At 34.7% G+C, this 22,194-nt stretch overlaps 2 protein-coding genes across 3 annotated transcripts; both read left to right on the plus strand.

The window, feature by feature from the left end:
* The first annotated feature begins 205 nt into the window (after positions 1 to 205).
* LOC133302774 (uncharacterized) lies at positions 206 to 5,144 on the plus strand. Its single transcript, XM_061502595.1, has 5 exons — positions 206 to 327; positions 492 to 633; positions 1,894 to 2,120; positions 2,888 to 3,145; positions 4,626 to 5,144. The coding sequence occupies exons 1-5, from the start codon at positions 286 to 288 to the stop codon at positions 4,929 to 4,931; spliced, it is 975 nt and encodes a 324-aa protein (XP_061358579.1). The 5' UTR covers positions 206 to 285; the 3' UTR covers positions 4,932 to 5,144.
* A 5,854-nt stretch (positions 5,145 to 10,998) lies between these two features.
* LOC133302767 (inositol polyphosphate multikinase beta) lies at positions 10,999 to 14,172 on the plus strand. Of its 2 annotated transcripts, none has more exons than XM_061502588.1 (3): positions 10,999 to 11,298; positions 12,539 to 12,705; positions 12,924 to 14,172. In XM_061502588.1, exon 3 carries the CDS (start codon positions 12,931 to 12,933, stop codon positions 13,798 to 13,800), a length of 870 nt encoding a protein of 289 aa, XP_061358572.1. In that variant the 5' UTR covers positions 10,999 to 11,298; positions 12,539 to 12,705; positions 12,924 to 12,930; the 3' UTR covers positions 13,801 to 14,172. The 2 variants fall into 2 exon arrangements, with proteins under 2 accessions (XP_061358572.1, XP_061358571.1); XM_061502587.1 differs by having other exon boundaries at positions 10,999 to 11,147; positions 11,265 to 11,298; positions 12,539 to 14,172.
* The last annotated feature ends 8,022 nt before the right edge of the window (positions 14,173 to 22,194 follow it).

The following is a 22,194-nucleotide window of genomic DNA, read 5'->3' on the forward strand; positions in this document are numbered from 1 at the left end:
ATTCTTTTTTCTGTTATCTAGCACAAAATTTAAATCGGTTCATCACGGGAAAATAAAATAAACCGATTTTATCACACAAGTTTCCTATCCATTTTTGTCCCACATAACAGAAATTTAAAAAGAATTGATTCCGTGAAGGTTGTCGTGTACACCTTAGAACGTAATCCATTTCTCTTTATCAAGTAACAAATAACTTCACCCTCTTCATCGATTTCTTTACCTTTCAGCAGAGCAACAATCACAACAACTTCAACAACGAAAGCTTCGTTATCATCAGCAACAGATATGGTTAAAGCTATCAGAGTTCATGATCTTGGTGGCCCTCAGGTTAGGTCCCTTTCACTTTCACTTTCACTTTCTGCTTCTCACTCACGTGCCCTTTGATTATTCTTTCTCATATATAACAAAAATGAAATGATTAATTGTTGTATTTGTGTGTGGCACGTGCTTCCCTTGCTTATTAAGTTTCTTTGTAATGGAATTGATGACAGGTTCTGAAGTGGGAGGATGTGGAAATTGGAGAGCCAAAAGAAGGGGAGATTCGTGTGAGGAACAAAGCAATTGGGGTTAATTTTATTGATGTCTACTTTCGTAAAGGAGTTTATAAAGCACCCTCTTTACCCTTCACTCCAGGTTTCCTAATTTTTTTTACTTCTATAGGAAAGTTGAATTCTTGAGTCCAATTACTCCATGCAGCAATGTACTATGCATTATTTAGCTTTATCTAGATTGAATTGTTTGTAATTTCAGCATAGAACAGAATTTGGTTAGGGTGCATTTAACTTCTTCCTATATTTTGTTTCACAAGGACACTAATATTTCACACTCAACAATGTTTTTTGTTTGCATAGCAAGTGAAACACTTGAAAGGAGAATGCAAATATTTTTGGTATTCTGCACACACCATTGTTTTAAATTGCGGTTGTGGTCGGTAGGATCTATTTGCAGGATTGATCCTACCAGTTCTACACGTAAAGTTGTACAATGTTTAAGTGTTCAATTGCAATTTTAACAAACTTGATTCGTTGATATTCATATATATAATGTTCCTCTTTTGCTATTGGAGAAGTAAGTTTAATTTTTTTGAACTAAATTTTCTTGTTACATTAATGTGGTTATCAGCTAGATATATTTTATCTCCTAATGATTGTTATATATTGTATAAAAATATTGGAAGTTGTCTGTGTACTTTCAAATATAATGGTGAAGTTCAATATGAAACAATTGATGCATTTTTTAAGATGGGAGCTAGTAATAAGGAGAAAAATGTTATAGCTGTGATGTCTTTACCCTTTAAAAAGCCTAATTTTGATGCTCAAAGTCCAATAATTAACCGTGAGGATAACCAACCTTTAAAACAGGAAACCAATGTTTAAGATATTGCTTATCTGTCTTTTATTATTACTATTATTAAGTAGGGGGAAAAAGTACAAAAAGAAGGAACCGCCTCTTTGGCATAGAAACAGATAAGCATCCCTAATTTTGTGTATCTTTTTTTTACTTCAAATTGTTATCTGTATGTTGCTTGATTTAATAATTACCAAACTGAATTGAAGACTTGAACCCAGTAGCAGCATAACACTTTTGGGCTACTTTTATTTGACACACAAAATACTTACACAACCGGATTAGTGGGTCCATTAGGATTTCGGACAATGGTTGGTATCTACAAGATACTTATACAGCCAACCTGTTTGAAGTCACTGACTTTTATTTATCCTTTTATCTGGCTGGAGGAAAACACAGTGATTCTTAATTGCTTCTTATATTTGGAGCTCAAGAATTTCTTATCAACACATGCATTGATGATGACTGTAGTAACTTTTCATTGAAAGCTAAGTTGATGCCCAAGGGGTAATTTATTGAATTATTTTCCCCCTTTTAATGTGGCAGGTGTGGAGGCTGTTGGGGTTGTGACAGCTGTGGGCACTGGAGTAACTGATAGCCAGGTTGGAGATCTTGTAGGTTATGCAGGTCGTCCATTAGGCTCATATGCTGAAGAGCAGATTCTTCCTGCAAATAAAGTAGTCCCTGTCCCTCCCTCCATTGACCCAATTATTGGGGCATCCATCATGTCAAAGGGCATGACAACTCTTTTTTTGCTTCGACGTTGTTTCAAGGTAGGTGTCTATATTGTGTAGTCATTATAGCTGAGGGAGGCCTTTCTTGTATTACTTTTTTTTTTTTTTTTTTTTGAATACTAGTCTAGAAACCCACTTTCATACACTGGGGGAGATTCAGTACGGGCTCACTTTGAAAAAGATAAGTAAATAGTCACTTGTAAAAGGAGAAAGGAGGGGGATGCCAGTTCTCTGGCTTATGCCTTAACATAGATAGATTGATCTTCACGTGCACTCATGAGCACACAGCAGCTCAATGACCACAAAACAAGCTTTTTCTTGCTTATTATAACTATCTATAATGATCTAACCAGAACTTGCTAAGCACATGTTAAATATTAGTCAGTCCCAAAACAGTTTTAGCTGACATTATCTCTCTATTGCTTGTTTCTTGAATACTCAGATGCTATCTTTTGTTTTATAAGGTCAAGTTACTTATTCTGTTGTCCTTCCATCTCAATCTTTGTTTCCTCTTTCTCCTTGTAGTTTTGGTCTTGGATGTACATTCTCTGTGCAGGATATTTGACCTCAGCTCTCCAAGCTACACCCTCTCTCTCTTAAGTGTGTCTTGCTTGGTTACTCCTGTCATACAAAAAAATAAATAAATAAAATAGAAAAGATATTGGAGCTTGTCTCAGCTGTTATCATAGCATACTACAATATCTATTGATTAATGAGTCCATTCTTTATCCTAAAACCAACACTTTTCTCTTAATTTTACCCCAGCTTGATGATAAACATAGACTAGTTTACCTATCACTTTACAGGTTGAACCTGGTCACACGATTCTTGTACATGCAGCAGCTGGTGGAGTTGGATCCCTATTGTGCCAGTGGGCAAATACTCTTGGTGCTACTGTTATTGGAACTGTATCCAATAAAGTGAAGGCAGCTCAAGCCAAGGAGGATGGCTGCCATCATGTCATAATCTATACAGAGGAAGATTTTGTTGCCCGCGTCAACCAAATTACATCAGGCAATGGAGTTGAAGTAGTCTATGATTCCGTGGGAAAGGATACCTTTGAGGTAGTCCCTATTATATGCCATATTAAACCTAAATGGAATTTCAAAATCAGATGGTTCGGTACATGAGTGGCAAAATAAAATTATTTATATTGTCTTGCATGGTGGTATCCATCAGAAGCTGTTTATTTTCTGATTCTTAATGCACTCCTTCTGTTATGTGATAATTGAGTATCCAGAAATGCAAGTAGATTTATAGGTCAGTTGATCCTATGTTGACCATTACTTAAAACAAAACCATCAACAAACACCAACTAGATCCTAGATAATGAACTTTACATTAGTGCTTTTTGTTGTTCCTAATCTACAAATTAATTCCTAGACCCTTTTAAAGAACTAAAAAAGGGCAAATCCCAGCGCGCATGGCTTCCCAACTTACGAGAGTAGGGGTGAAGGTTGATTGTACACAGCCTTATCCTTGTATTTTTGTAAAGAGGCTGCTCCTCAAACTCAAACCCATAATCTTCCGATCACAAGAAATAATCTTACCTCTATTCCAAGGCTTGCCCTCAGAACCTTTTAGAGAACTCTAGATTAAATTCTTTTCTGATGTAGAAATGGATTTGTAGTGCTGCATCCAATTAGCATTGGTTTTCTCAATGAGTTTGCAGGACATGTGATGATGTGAAAGTTGATATTTGTATTTGTCAAGACTATTTACAATACTCATAATAATATTAATGGGTAAACCCTGAGGACAAGAATTGATAGGCTACAGATTTTAATCAGTAGGCTGAGGCCCTGAAGTTCAAGGATTACTGTCTGATTAATAAAATATAGAAGCATACTTAGCAACTTAACTCATTGATGATGACCAAACTGATATCTGCCTGATTAAAGCATTTTTTGTTAGAATGTGTGATTTGTTGGAATTTTTTAATTCCTCTAAACCTTATGGTGATAACTATCACCTACAAGCCAAGATCCATCATACCAAATCATAAAGAAAAATAAAAACAACATAAAGGTGGAGGCATACCTGTCTCCATTGCAGCGGAATAACTTTGATCTTGTCTCTTGGAGTTCGTAGTCTTCCTCAGTCAAATCACCCTAAAACCTTATTCCTTAGTGTGTCGTCTCTCTCTTGATGGGGAAGAGAAACTAGAGTTATTCATTTGACGTATTGGGGACCATAACCCTTTTTTATAGTGTTTTTATCTTTATTGTTGGGCCAATAAGCTCCCATTATACCTAGTTGGCCCAACACCGGTATCCACTCATTCAGCCCATACTCACTTAAGAATCTATTTGAGAATATTTAACTGATCACTTTAATTTACCCAATATATATAAATAGCACAATATAATTATTAATATAATATGTGACCCACAATAATTATTAGAAAATATAATTTCCTTACATGATTCAATTTTAAAAATCGAACCAGGGTTACTACACCAATTTCTGTGATGTTTCTATTCTATCATTTGAAAATTACTGTGATAGAAGTCGTTAACAAGGTATATGGAGTGATTTGTCCAGGGATCTTTGGCATGCTTGAAGCTTCGAGGCTACATGGTAAGTTTTGGGCAGTCATCAGGTACACCAGATCCAGTTCCATTATCTTCCCTGGCTGCAAAATCATTGTTCTTGACAAGGGCCACCCTAATGCTTTATAATGTCACTCCGGATGAACTATTGGAGGCTGCTGGAGAGATGTTTGCCAATGTTGCTTCTGGTGTCTTGAAGGTGCGTGTTAATCATACTTACCCATTGTCTGAGGCAGCTAAAGCACATGAAGACCTAGAGAATCGGAAGACCACAGGATCAATTGTGTTGATACCCTAAGGCTATCAGTTGAGTGAAGGTGTTAAACATCCAGTCCTTGTTTGAAAGGAACTATATGCTATTGTATGTTATTCACCATAAAGTCTTTGTCCTTGAAAATTGATTTTTCTGTTATCATGGTCAACTGGTCATGATATTCAGATATATGACTATGTTTTTGGTTAAATAGTATTCTTCTCATATTGTCTTGTTTCATACTTTACTAGTTGTTTTGTTGTCTTTTTTATGATTTTTTATAGGGTTTTATAAGAGTTATGTTGTAGGAAAAGTGATTGTGTAATGTTATAGAGATTCGTTTTGCGTGCCTTAATTTTTTATTTATTTTTTTGTTTTAAAAAGTGTCGGCCCGACAAAATGTTGTGAGAGTATGAAAGTTTGTTGTGTTATTTTAAAGGATAAAACGAAAACCCTTTTTTATATCCTCCTTTCATCTATGTAATTGTTTTTTCCCTGTACCACTATCTCAGTATACAAACTGGGACCTTAAAGTACACTCTCTTAATGTTTAGACTCAAGTGAAATTGTTTACATCACAGTTAACTTGGACTTGAGTTTCAACTTTCAAGTACATGCCATGGATTGTAAGTTAAATGACATGTTTCATGGCTGAGAAATTGAGCATCGTCAGAGAAATATTAAATTATTAATGTAGCTTTTAAGTTTTTGGTTGAATTAGTTCTTTACATGGTGTGAGAGCCTTGGTGTCACGGGTTAGATCTTCATCACTCTCCATTTTCTTTTGTGAAATTTTTTAGTACAGATATGTAGGCTTGTGCATTATCCATTCAACAATGGACTCGTGTGAGTATTAGAGAATATTATAAATCATTAAAAAACTTTCATTCACTGACTTAAACTTTAGGATTAAATCGGTTCTTTATAAGCATGATGCGTGGGAATAGATTTATAGAAATCATTGTGGATGCCCTCCAAGTCTTGATGGATATGGAATTGGAAAGTAGTCTTCACTTTGGGTAAGAGAGATTGGCACAAAACTAGCCTAAAAGATTCAACCACAATCCAACGAATAATGCATATCTCAATATGTCCATTTAATTTAACTTTCTTAAGAAATTTCATAATATTAATTAATTTATTAATAAAATAGAGTGATGAATTGAACTTATTGATTATTTGATCACAGAAACTTTATATCATATAAAGAATTCTTTTAACTCAAACATTTAAATTATTAAATGAATATTATATTAATAATTTTATATTAAATTTTTGTAACATACTTTAACATTTATTTATTTTTCACTCCTCGTTTCAAGAGAAAAAATCAATGTGAGAAGATTGAGACAAGGATAATTGGCAAGATGCTAACGGTGGCGTAGGAGTTTCGTGTGGAGCTCTCATGATCCAGCTTGGTAATAATTATCATTTTGGCTTTTCCCATTCTCAGAAAAGTTAGAAGCTTTGTTAATTTTGCTTACGTCCTTCTAACTGAATATTTTATTTTGCCTTTATTGGTTCAATTGCTTTTTATTCATATTATTTATTTTCATAGACTCGAGATAACTAGTTAACTTGCAATAATTTCAGTTAATTAGTTTTTTTTTTTTTTTTTTTTGAGTTTTCTTAAAATATTCTAAGTCAACCACCGGAGATTAATCCTTTCAAGGCATAATGATGACCGAAATAGGTTTTCTCTTTATATGATTCTATTAAAGGTACCACTTTTTAAGCATATGGAATGTTCTGTTTTATCTTTAAAACGATCCTGACCCAAATAAGAATCATATCTTATTTCTGTCTCGTTCTAACCCACTAAACATTATCATAATATTAATTATTCGCTTTATTTAAAGTTGAACTTTGTTAAAGGTGCATAAGGTTGAATTTATTCTTAAACTTTACTAGATTACATTACCATATATTTTAAACCAAACCATGGATAGATGCACTATTATATATGTTATTTACAAACAAGATCAATTTAGAAGAACTTTATCCTAGATATTTAAGCGGCTTCCAAGTTATGCTCTCAACTTTTTTATTTAATTAGGACTTTTTTGTTTATGATTAGAATCACATTTGCTGCTAAGGAAATCAAATTTCACTGTAATTTTGTGCAGTTTAGTTATGGTTATAGATTATCAAAATTAGTCTTACGATCAGTAAAGTTGATTGAAATTTTTTACTGTTTGAGTGAGTTAAATTAATTCAAAATTTGAGACTCGTAAAGTTTAATAAACATACATATATTCACATTTTAATAATAACTACTTTAATATCTAAATAAAATACATTTTTTTAATTTCTCTATTAATTTAATAATTATCCAAGTTAATCTTGTTCGAACATAATTAGACCTATACAAAAGTACCTCTCCAAAAAAAAAAATTATTTCCAATCTCATATTCGAGACCGAGCAAATTTTTTATAATATTACTTATCAGTTGAATCAATTATTATTTACATAGAATATATTCTTTAAACTTACTTTTAAAACATTAATCTTAAATATAAATTAATTATTTTAGAGGAAAGTTATATTTATAACATTTTGGCTTACGTTTTCTTATAATTAAATTTTAGTCGTTGATTTCTATCTATTTGAAGATTATAATTTATTGAGTCACATTTATTGATTAATTAATTTTTAATAAATTATAATTGTTAGATTAACAAAAATTAATTGTTAAGATTTAGTTTAAGAGTTTGTAAACGAAAAAATATCATACATACAACTTCTCTCGACATTTTAACTTTAATTTTGCAAAAATCTAAAACAAACATACAGTTAGTTATTATTAACAATAAATAATTAAAAATAGCAAAATGAGTTGAATTATATGGACTAACCCACCAACACAGACCAGGTTGGGACATGTTTCTCAACCTGTGACCCGATTTAACCCGCTACCTATAAGTAGAGGTGGCAAAGTGGGAAGCCTATTTCACCCTGTCACCAATCCGTCAAAAAATAAGAAGTCCATCTCGTCCTGCTTTTGAAAATGAGTTGAAAAATTTGGCCTGGTGTAACACCCCGTATATATCTGGTAATATTATCATACTATCGTATTAAGCTGCGCTTAATTAAAAATGCAAAATATCTTTTTCTTTTCAATTATGACGTCATTATCATTACCAACTTGCTTAATTAATCAATTAAATAAAATCATGCCTGTATGTAAATTGCAAAAGACATCTAACTGAAATACCTCATTAATTAAATAACGTAAGTATGTCTCTAGTCACGGAGCTACAACACGTAGACCGGACCAACTAGCAGTTTATACAACTCAGACTAAAGGTACTAACAATATAGTGGCATGGACAACTCTCATGCTCACCCAAATAAGGCAACAAAGCCCAATAGAAAGTCTCAACTCAAATCATAAAGAGCAGAAAACATAAACAACATCCAATCTAATCATGTCAGCAATACAGCATAAATATCATAATCAGCTAAGCTCTGGCCTCCTGCCGCCAGAGGCATCAGTCCCCATACTACCTGAACCTGAAATAAGCATTCTCCAAAGGTGGGGTGAGATCTCTAAACCAAAAATCTCAATAAGACAAGGGGTCCTCAAGGATCTTCCATCCCAAGCTCACTTACATGTGCAATATAAGTTTAAAAGCAGTTCATCAATATCATTTCTAAAATAGTGCAATGCAGCAGATAATCATGTCATGTGTGTCAATACTATTTTACTGGCCAGAGAAATGCAGGATTTATATACGTCTAATACCCACAAATAGTGCAAGATGCTACTTGCATCCACCCCGGATCACCGTATCGTATGACGCCACATACTCAGGCTAACCGTCAAGATGGAACAACACATGCATATTAAAAGCCATTACACATGAAGCTCAACAGCATTTCAAATATCCAAAGCATGTAACATAACATGCATATAACCATACCCCCATGGGACATGGTGGAACCACAACATGGCTAAACCGAGGACACGAAAGCTTACCTTGTAAACTAGCTATCCAAACCAAGAGTCCAATACAAGCTCACAGCCCAAACACCGCAGAATCACAATCTGATTTGAACCAACAATCATATCAATACAAAGCTCATAAGCATAAACATAAAGACAATGTTTCTCTTTTACGGTTTATGTCTTAAGGCTTCTCACCAAGCCATAAGCCCTTAACCCTTTGATTCTGACTTACATTAATTAATTACAGAAGTTCAACTTCCTCAAACTAGGGTCCACAAACCCATAGATCAGTTCTGGATGAACAGTACGCTACTGTTCCTCGCAAACCCAGAATATCCGAATATTTGTCGGGGACATATCTGGATATCCAATATCCGGATATCTCACTGAAAATATCAGGATATCCAATATCCGGATATCTCACTCGAAATATCAAGATATCCCATATCCGGATATCTCACTCGAAATATCAGGATATCCCATATCCGGATATCTCACTCGAAATATCAGGATATCCAATATCCGGAAATCTCACTCGAAATATCAGGATATCCAATATCCAGATATCTCACTGGAAATATCCGGATATTTCGCGACAGAATGCAGTTTTTACATTTCACGAAGATATCCTTCCAAGGTTCCATTTTTGTCACTTCCAAACGTCAAAGCATGCATTTTTAGGCACATTTAGGTTTACAAACCAGTTGGTTACTTGCTTAACCCATCAAATATACCAAGACATCAACTTTAACCCATTAAACTCATGAACAAGGTTGGTACAACTTACCAAAAGCTTAAACTCAGAAAAAAGGGGTATCCTTGGAGCTCACTACCAACTCCAAAGGTTCTGACTTTAAGGGTGCACGAAAATGCCACCCAAGTAAGGATCTTTCTTCACAAAGATTGCTCCTTGGAGCTCCAACAACCCAAGGAAGCACTCCCACACCAACCAACACAGAAACAGTCCCTCTCCCTCACAGACACAGCCATCTCAAACTCAGAAAAGGCACCTAAAGCACTCACCTATGCTCACACTCAAGTGTTTACTTGATCAAGAAGAGAAACAATGATCAAAGATGGTGTCTTTGGTGAGACAATGAAGGAGAAAGCCTTAGGACCAAGTGGGGAAGGAGGCAGCAACCCAAGGCACAAAAACTCACGTAGAGTGGCTGAAGAATCAGCCTAGGGTTTAGTGCCAAGCACTATATATAGGCAGTTAAGTCACTAACACAAAATATTAACTTTAATTGCTATGCTTAGCATTTTAATCCCAAATTCAGGATTCTTAACCTACTCAATTTTACAAGAATTATCATATTTTTCTTATATTTTTCGGAGCACCTTTCCGGTACACGCTTTTCATAGCCAGTACCAGTTTCTGGCACCAGCTCTCATTATTTTAACTTGAAACTCGTTTTACAAGTCCTACATGTTATTCTAGTAATTATCATGTACTTATTATAATTTTTAGGGATACTTTTCAATACGCATTTATACTGACTAGCAGAACCAGTATCTGCACTTTTCGTCAGAAAAGCGACTCAGCATTATTACTCACTTACTATAATTATTAGAGCCTCATAATAATTATTAGGGTCAATTATGAAATTATCTCATTAAACTCATAATTAACTGATTAATTTCCTTAATTAACGGTGCGAGTTCTTACACCTGGCCCGCCCCGTCCCGCCCTATTTGGCAGGTTGGTCCGTCACCCAAAGCCTATTTTACACTGACGCACCTTGGCCCATCTATGTCTGTCATCAACCTACCAAAAAATAAGCCTGCTCCGCTCCGCTTTTGAGATGGGTTGAAAAACTCAGCCTACCTTGTCCCGCTTTTGAGATGGGTTGATAAAGTTATGTCATTGTAAGAGAGAAATAGAGACATAATAATTTTTTTATTTAAAATTTAAATTAAAAAAAATCACTCACTTTCTCTCTCATGATTTCCATTTTTTTGTGTCTATCTCTTTCTTAACATGACATAACTTATATCATTTAAAATGACAAATATCAAAACCTAAAATTACTTATTTTTTCGATCTTTTCCGATTGGATTTTATTAATCTCATGTCAGAGGAGATAAAGTTATCTCATGTGATAGAGATAAACTTTTTAACATCTGAAAAAGAAAAGTAGCATTATCATCGTCAAAATATGTGTAGAGGAGAAAATTATATACGTAAACCTAAAGACAGAAAGAGTAGCATTGATCCGAAACTCCACCGTCTCAAGTAGCATTGATTTTTTTTCTTTTCTTATCTATAAGAACACTGCTGTACGCGATTTTCACCATTGCTCGCTCTGAGGTTTGTCGTTTTGTTTAGGTTCTTTGCTTTTGGCTATCCTTTACTACATGCTACTTGTTAGGATTTTAATGTTAAGAAAGCAAAATCACCTCGTTTAGTGAACCTACTTGACTCCAGGCGAGAGATCAAGCAGCGGTGGCGATTCACCCAGGTAAGTAACTTTCACAGTTATTCTTCCAATTTCTTTTCTTTTGAATTTTTTTATTTTTATTTTTAAATTTTTTTGAATCTGAACTGAACGATGAAATGACTGAAACGTGTAATGCTCTGTTTATGTTAATGGCTTGAATGGATCTATCTCTGTTACTTTTATTCTTTCTGTTCTGTGGTGATTTTATTTGATTGCCCATAAACTACTCGATTAAATGTCGATCTTATGTATGTACCGAACTTTCCCATTCTTTTTTCCTTAAAAATAAAAGAACTTGTGGGTCTGGGTGGGGACTTTAAACTTTGATTCTAATCACTCTAATTTTGTTGTTGGTTATAGTTTACACTAATCATTCTAATCACTCTACTCACAGTTTACTCCCTTGATAGTATAGCTAATGGTCAGGAATAATGTCACGAATCTTCTTGACGAGTTTGATAAAGTCAGCACTATGATTTCTGGTTTTTGTGAAGATTGTAGAGAAACTGAATAAGATTAATACCAGGAATAGAGATATTGTGGTTTGTCATTCATAGTGAGATCAACGAGAACAGATCTTTGGTGACAAATTGTGTCAAACTAGGAAGCACGGATACATACATGGACATGGATTTGTACCACATCCATATGTGGATATGACACATTCTAAAAATTATTAATGATAATTGATAATCAGACGAGTTGAAAGTATTCCAATAGAAGCTTCATATATCTTATTGGAAGTCATCTATTAATAAATTATAAGTATTCAAATAGAAGCTTCATTTACCATTTATTAATTTATATTAGTACAGATTATTTGTCCTGACTGTTTTCAAAGCATTAAACAACATTGAATCTGAAGAATATATATCTTGGACTTCTAAAATACTCTTGCCTTTTATACTGTTAATATTTTTGGTAGCTGAAATCCATGTTCCATATATGCAAGACTCTACTTGCTGTGATGTATGTGGTTTCTGCCTTGAGTGAGCAATTTTTTCTGTCATGTTTTAGCAAATCTCTGGGTGAAAATTATTGGTCTTCGTATTTCCACCAAGCTTCTATTGGAACTCATCTTACTTATCATTTATTATTAGATTATTGGTCATCTGATTATCTTACAATTTATTAGATGAGTTGAAAATATTCCAATAGTACTGCAAATGCTCATCTATTGGAACTCATCTTACTTATCATTTAAAATAAACCCAACACTGTTGAAAATATTCATATATCTTATTATGTTACTACATTTCAGGTCTATCATCTTATTGATGTTGCAAATGGAAGTGAAATTCCAAAGTTAACCTCTGGCTTAGATAGTAAACTGCTTTAGGTCCACGCTCCTTTGTCACCATCAGTGTAGCTTTTCTCTCACTAACGTGCTACCGCCTCTTCTCTTTCGGCACCGCTCATCATTTTCCGGTTATTCTTATTCATCTCAATTTTAGATCTAGCATTACCGTCGCACTTCACCTATATGCTATGTTTATATTTATATTTATTGTTATTACTATTTGTGTTTATTGGAAATCTATTTTTTTAAAACAGAAACAACAATCTCAGTTCTTAGCTTTTATGTTAATCCCTTTTTACACTCTGCTTTTTTAGATTAGAGATTCAATTATTTAGTTAATCTGCAGCAAAAAAATGTTCAAGGTTCCAAAACACCAAGTTGCAGGACATCAAGCCAAAGATGGTAGACTAGGCCCTCTAATAGATGATTCTGGAAAGTTCTACAAGCCTCTACAAAGTGATGAACGCGGTTCCAATGAAGTTGCTTTTTACACTTCTCTTTTTTCTGATTCCAGGATTCCTGAAAAAATTCTCAGATTCTTCCCATTTTTTCATGGTACTAAGCTTGTGAATGCATCAAATGGTTCTGGGTTACACCCACATCTTGTGTTGGAAGATGTTGTGTCCAATTACACAAACCCATCAGTAATTGATATTAAGATTGGTTCAAGAACTTGGCACCCTCAAGCTTCTGAGGATTACATCAACAAGTGCCTTAAAAAGGATAAGGAAACCTCTAGTATCCCTTTGGGTTTTAGAATTTCAGGGTTGAAGTTTGTGGGGTCCTCCAAACAAGACTCTTCTTCCTCTTTGTGCTGGCAACCTGTGAGGAAGTCTCTTCAGAACCTATCTGCTGAGGAAGTTAAATTGGTTTTGAGGAAGTTTGTTTCTTCTAATAGTAATGTTACTGATTGTGTTTTTGGGGCTAAGGTTTTTGGGGAGATTTTGGAACAGTTGTTGGAGCTTAAGCAGTGGTTTGAGGTTCAGACTATTTTCCATTTCTATTCTTGTTCTGTTCTCATGGTGTATGAGAAGGAAGAGGAGAGTGTGGTGAAAGGAAAGAATTCAGGTGCTCTAGTTAAGCTTGTTGACTTTGCACATGTGGTGGATGCAAAGGGTGCCATTGATCATAACTTCTTGGGTGGCCTTTGTTCTTTGATTAAGTTCATTTCAGATATCCTAGCTGGTCTAGATGATAACAGCGTTTCTAAAGATGAACACTGAGAGAGACTACTTGGCACCTGGGAGGATTTTGGGATTCCTAAATTTTTTTGTTGCAATAGAGGATTTTGCATTGTTACTAAACTTCAACCTCCTTTATTTTTTCAAAGCTGTGAAAGAAAGTTGAAAAGCTTCTTCTTTTTATTTCCAGAATAACTTAATCCAAACACATGATCACTACTGCCTTTGCTATTCTCTATTGCATTCCTTGCCAATGAATCGTGAAATGGGAATGTGTTTATCTTGTGGACAGTTCATCCCTGATGTTGTAATTTCTTTTTAACTTATGATGGGGTCCAATGTTAAGCAACTACTTCCCATCTTCTAATTCTTGTTGCAGATGAACTTAAATTTCTTGCTAATGACTTAAAGCTTCATTCCCGGCTGTTATTTTTGTCTGATGAGATGACGAATTCTATCAGATCTTTCAAAAAGTTCCAAATGATACTGGCTTTTTTTACCTAACAAATGCGCTTTTTGAAATATTCTTCGGCTAATGCAGGTTTAAACGTGTACCTTGTACAAACGTGACTAAATGTGCACAAGTATGTGCAATGCGGCAGTCACTTTTATTAGAAATGCGTACCTAGTATTGACATCATTAGACATGAACTGTACATGTTCAAATTGTTTTAAACATGTATCTGGTGATGACGTGACCAAACACGTAGCCACAGGTTACACTTCTCATTGCATCAGTATGGTAATACATTTGATAATAAAAATTTCATAAAATACATTGGTACGGTCAAAAGGCTGATGATACTTTATTGTTGTGATTACTTAATAACATGCATGCTTAGTCTAATGTTTCTTATGGGTTGCTTTTGAACTATTCTTATTATCTTATCCATTTTTTTTTTAAATATTAGATTTTGGACTCTTTCTACTACTTTTGACTTATTGCCTATTTGGATTTTATTTTTTTTAAGCTAAAAGTTACTTTTAAGTTAAAGTTAAAAATAAAAAACTTAAAAAAACTTAAAAGTTGTTTGGTGATTACATTAAATTTTTAACTTAAAAGTTCAAATCTCATTTTAAGAAAAGCTTATAAGAACTTAAAAAAAACTCCTCCTATGAACTTTTAATTTTTGATTTTTTTTTATTATAAAAAAAGTTTTTTATTTTTTTTTTTTATTTTAAGAGTTTTTGCACAAACTTGTTTGACCTAGCTTCTGTTTATAAGAAGAAAAGAAACTAAAAAATAGAAGATCCAAAGAGACACTTATTCCTTAGTTTTATGATAGTTTGGTTGAAGAAGCAATAAAATATGTCCGAATACCTCTTAATATAATAGGTAACTTCTTGACTATTTGACTGATAAAATCACAATTTTTTTAGCTGACTCATTTGATTCTTATTTGTGTGATGTATGGTGCTTATGCTTTCTTTCAGTAAGGTACATGCATATAAGAATTCATCTGAAAGGAATTCAAGACTCATACAATTTTCAAGATAAACATGAATTTAACTAGTATTTATTTTGCTGGCCTTGTTGGTGATTTTAATTCATGGCCAAACATTGTCTGCACTTAAATATGTTGAAGAGATTGTTAATCCAACTTAGTTTTTGGGGTTTTCACATCAAAGGTCAAGTTTTCCTTCAATTTTTAGTACTCTTTCTATTCTGTTCTTCTTCTTTGTTTCTTTTGTTGCCCTTGTAACTAAAGCTGGCAAAACGGGCTCGGCTCGGCTCGGCGGGCCAACCCGCCCAACCCGATAAACGGGGCGGGGCGAGTTGAGTTTTTCAATCCATTTCAAAAGCGGGGTGGGCGGGGCGAGCTCATTTTTTGACAGGTTGATGGCGGGCATAGGCGGGCCGAGGCGGGTCAGTGTAAAATAGGCTCGGGCTGGCGGGAAAACCCGCCCAACCCGCCAAACGGGGTGGAGTGGGCTGAGTTTTTGAGCCCATTTTCAAAAGCGAGACGGGGCGGACTGACTCATTTTTTGACGGGTTGATGGCGGGGCGAGGCGGGGCGGGGCGGGCCGCCCACTTTGCCACTCTACTTGTAAGTCTAGTGAATAAACTTATTCTTTCAATGTGAGTTTTTTTTTTATTTTTTATAAAGGGTAAAAATTTCTCCAATAAATGAAGATAAGTTATCTCTGGTGAGTACAAAACGATATTGTTCTGAGACGAAAATCAATGTAATTTTGCAATTCTAATACATTGCATGGTTATATTAATCTTTATCAATATAATTTTTTAATTTTATAACCATAAAACGACGTTGTTTTGAGCAATGTTATTAGAACTGGACCGGTCATTGATCCGGCCGAGATACCGGGTCACTGGATCAATGGTTCAACCGGTGGGTCACGGGTTGAACCGCATGAACCGGATATATATATATATATATATATATATATATATATATATATATATATATATATTTGTATTTTATACTTAATTATATAATAGATATTTTAAATGGTGCAATCTAAACAATAACCTTATGTAATTTAGTGGTATTTGCTATGTTGTATATCCTCCATGCAAGGGGTTCGAATCCAATTAGATGCAATTTTTGAAATAATTCTCGTAACTTAATAGTTATATATTAAGGGAAATGTTATACTTACTACCTTTTTTTTTACTACTTCTTACTACCAAATCCTAACCGTTGATTTCCGTTGATCTAACGGTTATAATTTATTGAAAATTAATAATTAATTAATAAATGTAATCCAATAAATTATAACCGTTAGATTGAAGGAAATCAACGGTTAAGATTTGGTAGTAAGAAGTAGTAAGAAAAAAAGGTAGTAAATATAACCTTTCCCATATATTAAATGGTGCATTTTTTTTTTATAACATAAATGGTGCATTTTATTTAACTAGTGATGGTGGCCTAGTGGTATGAAGTGGCGCTCTTCGCTCCAATGTGCTGGGTTCGAATCCCACCTGCAACAAAAAATGTTGTGTAACTAATTTTATATAATAAATATATTAAATGGTGCATTTTTTTTTTGATAACATAAATGGTGCATTTTATTTAACTAGTGATGATGGCTAGTGGTATGAAGTGGCGCTCCTCACTCCAATGGCTGGGTTCGAATCCCACCTGCAACAAAAAATGTTGTGTAACTAATTTTAAAAAACCGGTTTAAAGAGAAAATCGGAACCGGTTTACCAGTTGAACCGTGACTTATCAACGGGTCACTGAGTCAATATCGGTCGGACCGGTTGATGAGCCGATTTTCAAGCCAACCGGCCGGGCCGGTCCGGTTTTAATTACACTGGTTTTGAGTTCATCAGAGAAATACTTTTCCTTTTTATAAATCATAAGTAATCTACATTCAATGTGAGACTTTGGCTATTACTATTTCAGTTTGTAAACTTGCAACAACCTGGTTAATACAATGTATGTTGTTCTTCTCAATGCCATTATATGTTTGGCGATGCTATTGCTCTTTCTGGTTCAGTTACTTCAAATTATCGAGTAATTGTCGATTTGTTCCTCCACAATTTATTATTCACTAAATTGGTCCTTAATGTTGTGACAACCCATTTGCTACTTCTGTATTTTTAGTGTATTTTGCAACATATCAGTTTGCTACAAAAACAATCTCAATTTTCATGTGTAATTACTATAAATAAATAAAAAATTTGTGGTAAGGCAGGAATCAAAAGATCCAATGATAATTATTGCCCCGATGTAGTGCAAAATATCAGTTGTTTCAGTTCTGATCCTTGATTTTGCAAATGCTACATCCTCTGGAATATCCTTATCAAGGTGATGGCAGGATGTTTGAAAGTATAGGGCTTTGCAGGAGTATTCTACTATAGGAAAAGTAAAGGTTTTACTTTTATCCTTTCGCCAATCTCTCATCAAAAATAAGAACAGATTCGAAGTTGGAAACCAAAGGTACACAATACAAGACAAGTCAATAGAATTCGAACAACAAATTTCGTAAATTTAAAGATAATTACATGTATTATGATGTGATACCTTGAACCATTTCCATCTGTCATCAGTTGAGTTTTGAGGTACGGGCTCAGGCCGTTTCAGTAGAACATGATGACATCTTAACACAGCCAGCAACACCTTTGTGAACTGTCTGCTTATTGTTTCACCAGACCGCATAAACTGTCTTTTAATTATTCGATTTTTAACATCGTGAGCCAAAATGTAACGCCTGGCAACTTGCAAGGATTAACGACTGTCCCCACACACTAACACGAGACTTTTCAGCATGCTTTGTCCTCACTCGCACACCGGGAAAACTTCCCAGGAGGTCACCCATCCCAGAATTGCTCCAACTCAAGCACGCTTAATGATGAACCCTTAGTTCATCAGGTTTTTGAGCATGAATTAGTATAAATTTGTGTGATTAAATGATGGAAAAAGAGGTTAATATCTTAGAATTTCCTCAACTACAAGTTCAAGAAGCTTTATTGAGAATTTGTATTGTTCTTGTAGGAAAAGCAAGCTAAAAAGGCAACTGGAGAAGGAAGGAGATTTTGAAGAGGAGAAAAATGCCTAAGTGTTGAGTGCTAAAACGTCCACACAGAACGTTTTAGCGCCCTGCTGCAGAAAGAGGCCAAAACTTGCTGGTGCTGAGCGCTAAAACGTCCACACAGAACGTTTAGCGCGCTTCTGCATTCCGAGGATGAAAAGTTGCTGGTCTTGGGCGCTAAAACTTCCTTCAACGAACGTTTTAGCGCCCTGATGTTGGAAAAAGCCTCTGGTCTCCAACGCTAAAACGTCCAAACCAAGTGTTTTAGAGGTGGAGTCAGTTGAGGACAGTTGAGCATTCACAAGGCATGGACGCTAAAACGACCATTCATGAACGTTTTAGCGTTCAAGTTAGTTGAAAGCAGTTTGGCATCCGTCAAAGTTGGACGCTAAAACGCCCATAAGTGAACGTTTTAGCGCCCAAGTCAGTTTTCAGTTGTAATTTGTAAACTATAAAAGGACAAGGGGCCTTCATACTCTGACAAAAAAATCCAATCCATCATATCTCATTCTGACTTTTCCCATCACACTAGGAGAAGGGAGATCAGATCAGGTCTTTCATAGATCTGATCTGACTCCTCATTTTCTCTGAATTTCCAAATTCTTAGGATTAATTCTTGTAATAGTTAGTATTTCCTATGTAATTGCACTTGGAGATTGAAGACTCAACTATCATGTCAATGGAGTTTGATCTTTCTTCTCTTGTTTGTATTTCAATTATGTCTTAGGAGAGTCCTTTGTAGTCTGATTCAATGGAACTCAAGTTTGAATTTATGAATGGTTAATTAGATGTTTTGTTTATCTATTATGTGATTGTATGAAGTTGTCTTGATTAATTCTTCATGTTGAGGAATAGTGTAGAACAGACATGTTTACATTGTTTCTCTATTTTTGACAACTTCATCATTAGTGTTCTAGTAGTCAAGGGATTGATGCTAGGATTCTGATGTGTTCTTAAGACCTTAGCAATTAATGCATGTATTAAGAAAGGAATCACCAAGGGATTGAGGTTTCTGATTAATGTGTCTATCAGGGTAGTAAGGGATTACATCTTGAGATGATAAGAAAAAGGTTGATCAACATCACATAGTAGATAATTCATAATGAAAATTGGTTTATCTATAAATTCATGTTTGAGGGAAAATGACATCTGACTACTTGTTTACATTATAATTTACATTTTATTTATTTATCAAGTTTTAATTCAATTCAGTGTAGTTTCTGGTGACAAGAAATCTATGCAATCTATGAACTTTTGTTTGATTTAACTCAAGTACATATGGTTAGTCAGTGCTTGACACAAATCCTCGTGGGAACGATCTTTACTCATCATTTTATTACTTGTACGACTAGTACACTTGCTAAACGTCCAACACTTAACTGTGGAGTTCTTCCGTTCCGGGCTACCGAAAAGTAGATGCATCTTGTTAGTATAGGTAGTACCAATTAATTCTTATAAGCCATTCCCAACTATACCGTCCCATACTAGCACAGTCTCTGGAATCCCTCTCTTTCGGGTGTGGATTCGATTCATTCATGTACCCCCGTCCCTAGAAGCCTGCCAGGAGCCGCTCCTTGTCCATGCCCCTTCGCACCGGCGATCACTCCCCGCCCTCGTCAGCGCCCGGGATGTTACACAAAATATGAAGAAAGATTGCAACATCTCTTCTACAGCCATGTGCTTCGACGGTTCAAGCATGCCAACTGTTTTAACTAAGTCACACAATGCATGAAAAGATCTCTTATCCATCTTTGTATTCTCAATACAAGCTGTGTCACTAAAATACACTATTCTATGCAGATTGACTTCCCTGATAGGAACCCTATTGCAATTATTCCATGTGACTCTCCTCCTTGAATTTTTCCTTTTTTCACTTTCAGCTAATAACAAACCATAAACTCTGAATAAAACCACGGTCAACTTATTCAAAGACTGCAATTGACAAATGAGAACAACAATGACACTCAACTTCATTCCGTTGTTCATTGCCATGATCTAACACAATAAGGTCAAATTTAATTCAAATTACTCGAAATATCCACAACGTACAAAAACATAAAATAGAACAAAATTAAATGCTAAGGACCATTGAAATAATACAATTTTGTCAACGTCAATGTACAGAATCACAACTGACATCCATGCCAATGACCTATAATTATAGTTTTACACTCATGCACTCAAAGGTAAGTTGGACACTGTTTCAAGCTGTAATCTTGCTCCATTTATTAATAAAACACATAAAAAAAGTTAACATTTCGAAATTACACTGGACAACAAAAAATCACATCCCATAGTTCAAATGTATGAACATGTTGTCAGACCAATCGAAAACACAAAAAAATTAAAACTCACAAAATTAATATAAGCCAAATACAGTGTCATTTATCATAGATATCATTTTGACAATGTCATGCTTTATCGCCAAACCCAATTTTTTGTCAATTCTTTTCCATAAAAAATAAGGCATATAAACTTTCTTGATGTTTTTTAACATAAACAGAACAAAGACTCCATTCTGACCCTACACAAATTGTACGTATCTGTACAAACAATTACACAACAGATTGTCGAAAGGATGAACTCGGTTACGCAACATGTGTATAAAAAAATAAAAAAATATCATAAGACGAGCAGGTATTTCATATGGGTATTCAACTTTCAACAAATACATAGCAGTATTTCTTTTTCTTATACAATGGTCCTTAAACAGGTTACACGTCTCCTACGAGTCATCAAAAATCAAATAACCTCTCACCCAACACGTTTGACCTTACGGATGACAAAAACATTAAAATGGAACTCACATACAAGCAGGGGCGGACCGATGGGGTGCTAGGGTTGGCGACCGCCCCCTCAAAATTTGAATAATTTTTTTTAATATATGTATAATGCAAGAAATCTTCATTTTTCCTCTCCATTAATGTGAAGTAGTTTTCTCCCACCACGGAGTTTATAGAACTTCTTTGTATTCTCAGGTCCTATATCTATTGAAACCCCTCTAACTCTGACTGCAATTTTTTACAAATTATACTAAGAGCCTGTTTGGATCCTCTTATTTTTAAGCTTGAAACTACATATAAACTAAAGCTAAAAATAGTTAAAAGCTGCTTGGTAATTACATAAAAAATTTAGCTTAAAAACACATATTTCAAGAAAATTATCCTCTATCTATCTTTATAACTCTTCATTTAAAAAAAACACATAATTCAAGAAAAACAGATAAGAGCTTAAAAAAAGAGCTTTTCATTATAATTTTTTTTCCCAAAACCTGTTTGGCCTAACTTATGCTTATAAATAGCTTCTAGCTTAAAAAAGAGAAGATCCAAACAAGTACAAATATTTAATTTTTTGTATTTTGACCTCCCATATATCATGTTTTGAAGAGAGAAACAAATGTTTAATTTTCAGCCCCCCACAGAATTTTTTTTTGGGTCCGCCACTGCATACAAGGAGTAGCTCGTCAATGGGAGACTTACGCTTGGAAGTAGTAGATCTGTTGCTACCACGGTCAAGAACAACCTTCTTCCAAATCGATTTGATGAAACTGTTGACAACAAAAGAAATCAACACAGAATTTATATCAGATTCTACATGCATGCCGACAATATCAATACATTCCACCACTTTACCTTTCTCACGTGAAGCTCAATGTAAGTCTCCAAGCGGATGACCAGCGCTGGTCAAGATCTTCTCCAAAGCCAGTTATGAAGTCCCCGCGTTGCTTCAGTAGGAAAAGACACAAATCGTACCAAAATAAGGGTTATTTTAGTCAATAGTTTCGCGCCTCAAATGATATTTGCCCGGGACCGAAACACTTCCACGTTTTCTATGGACTTTAACAATTGCATTTGGCACCGTACATAACACACAATAGAAATTCACGGGATTTCTTTGTACTCTGGAAACCTTCGTTTTTTTGCGTACCAAACGCGG

This window comes from Gastrolobium bilobum, unplaced genomic scaffold (genome assembly GCF_033153095.1).
Source record: "Gastrolobium bilobum isolate Gb01-03AN ecotype WA unplaced genomic scaffold, APGP_CSIRO_Gbil_v1 utg20460, whole genome shotgun sequence".
In the NCBI taxonomy this organism is placed as follows: domain Eukaryota; kingdom Viridiplantae; phylum Streptophyta; class Magnoliopsida; order Fabales; family Fabaceae; genus Gastrolobium; species Gastrolobium bilobum.

What these genes read in the sequence shown, in the direction of transcription:
- LOC133302767 (XM_061502588.1), top strand. Translation starts at nt 12,931, where the DNA reads ATGTTCAAGGTTCCAAAACACCAAGTTGCAGGACATCAAGCCAAAGAT.
- LOC133302774 (XM_061502595.1), top strand. Translation starts at nt 286, where the DNA reads ATGGTTAAAGCTATCAGAGTTCATGATCTTGGTGGCCCTCAG. An exon ending in ATGATCTTGGTGGCCCTCAG is followed by an intron (nt 328 to 491) that starts GTTAGGTCCCTT and finishes AATTGATGACAG; the next exon opens with GTTCTGAAGTGGGAGGATGT. An exon ending in TGCTTCGACGTTGTTTCAAG is followed by an intron (nt 2,121 to 2,887) that starts GTAGGTGTCTAT and finishes ATCACTTTACAG; the next exon opens with GTTGAACCTGGTCACACGAT.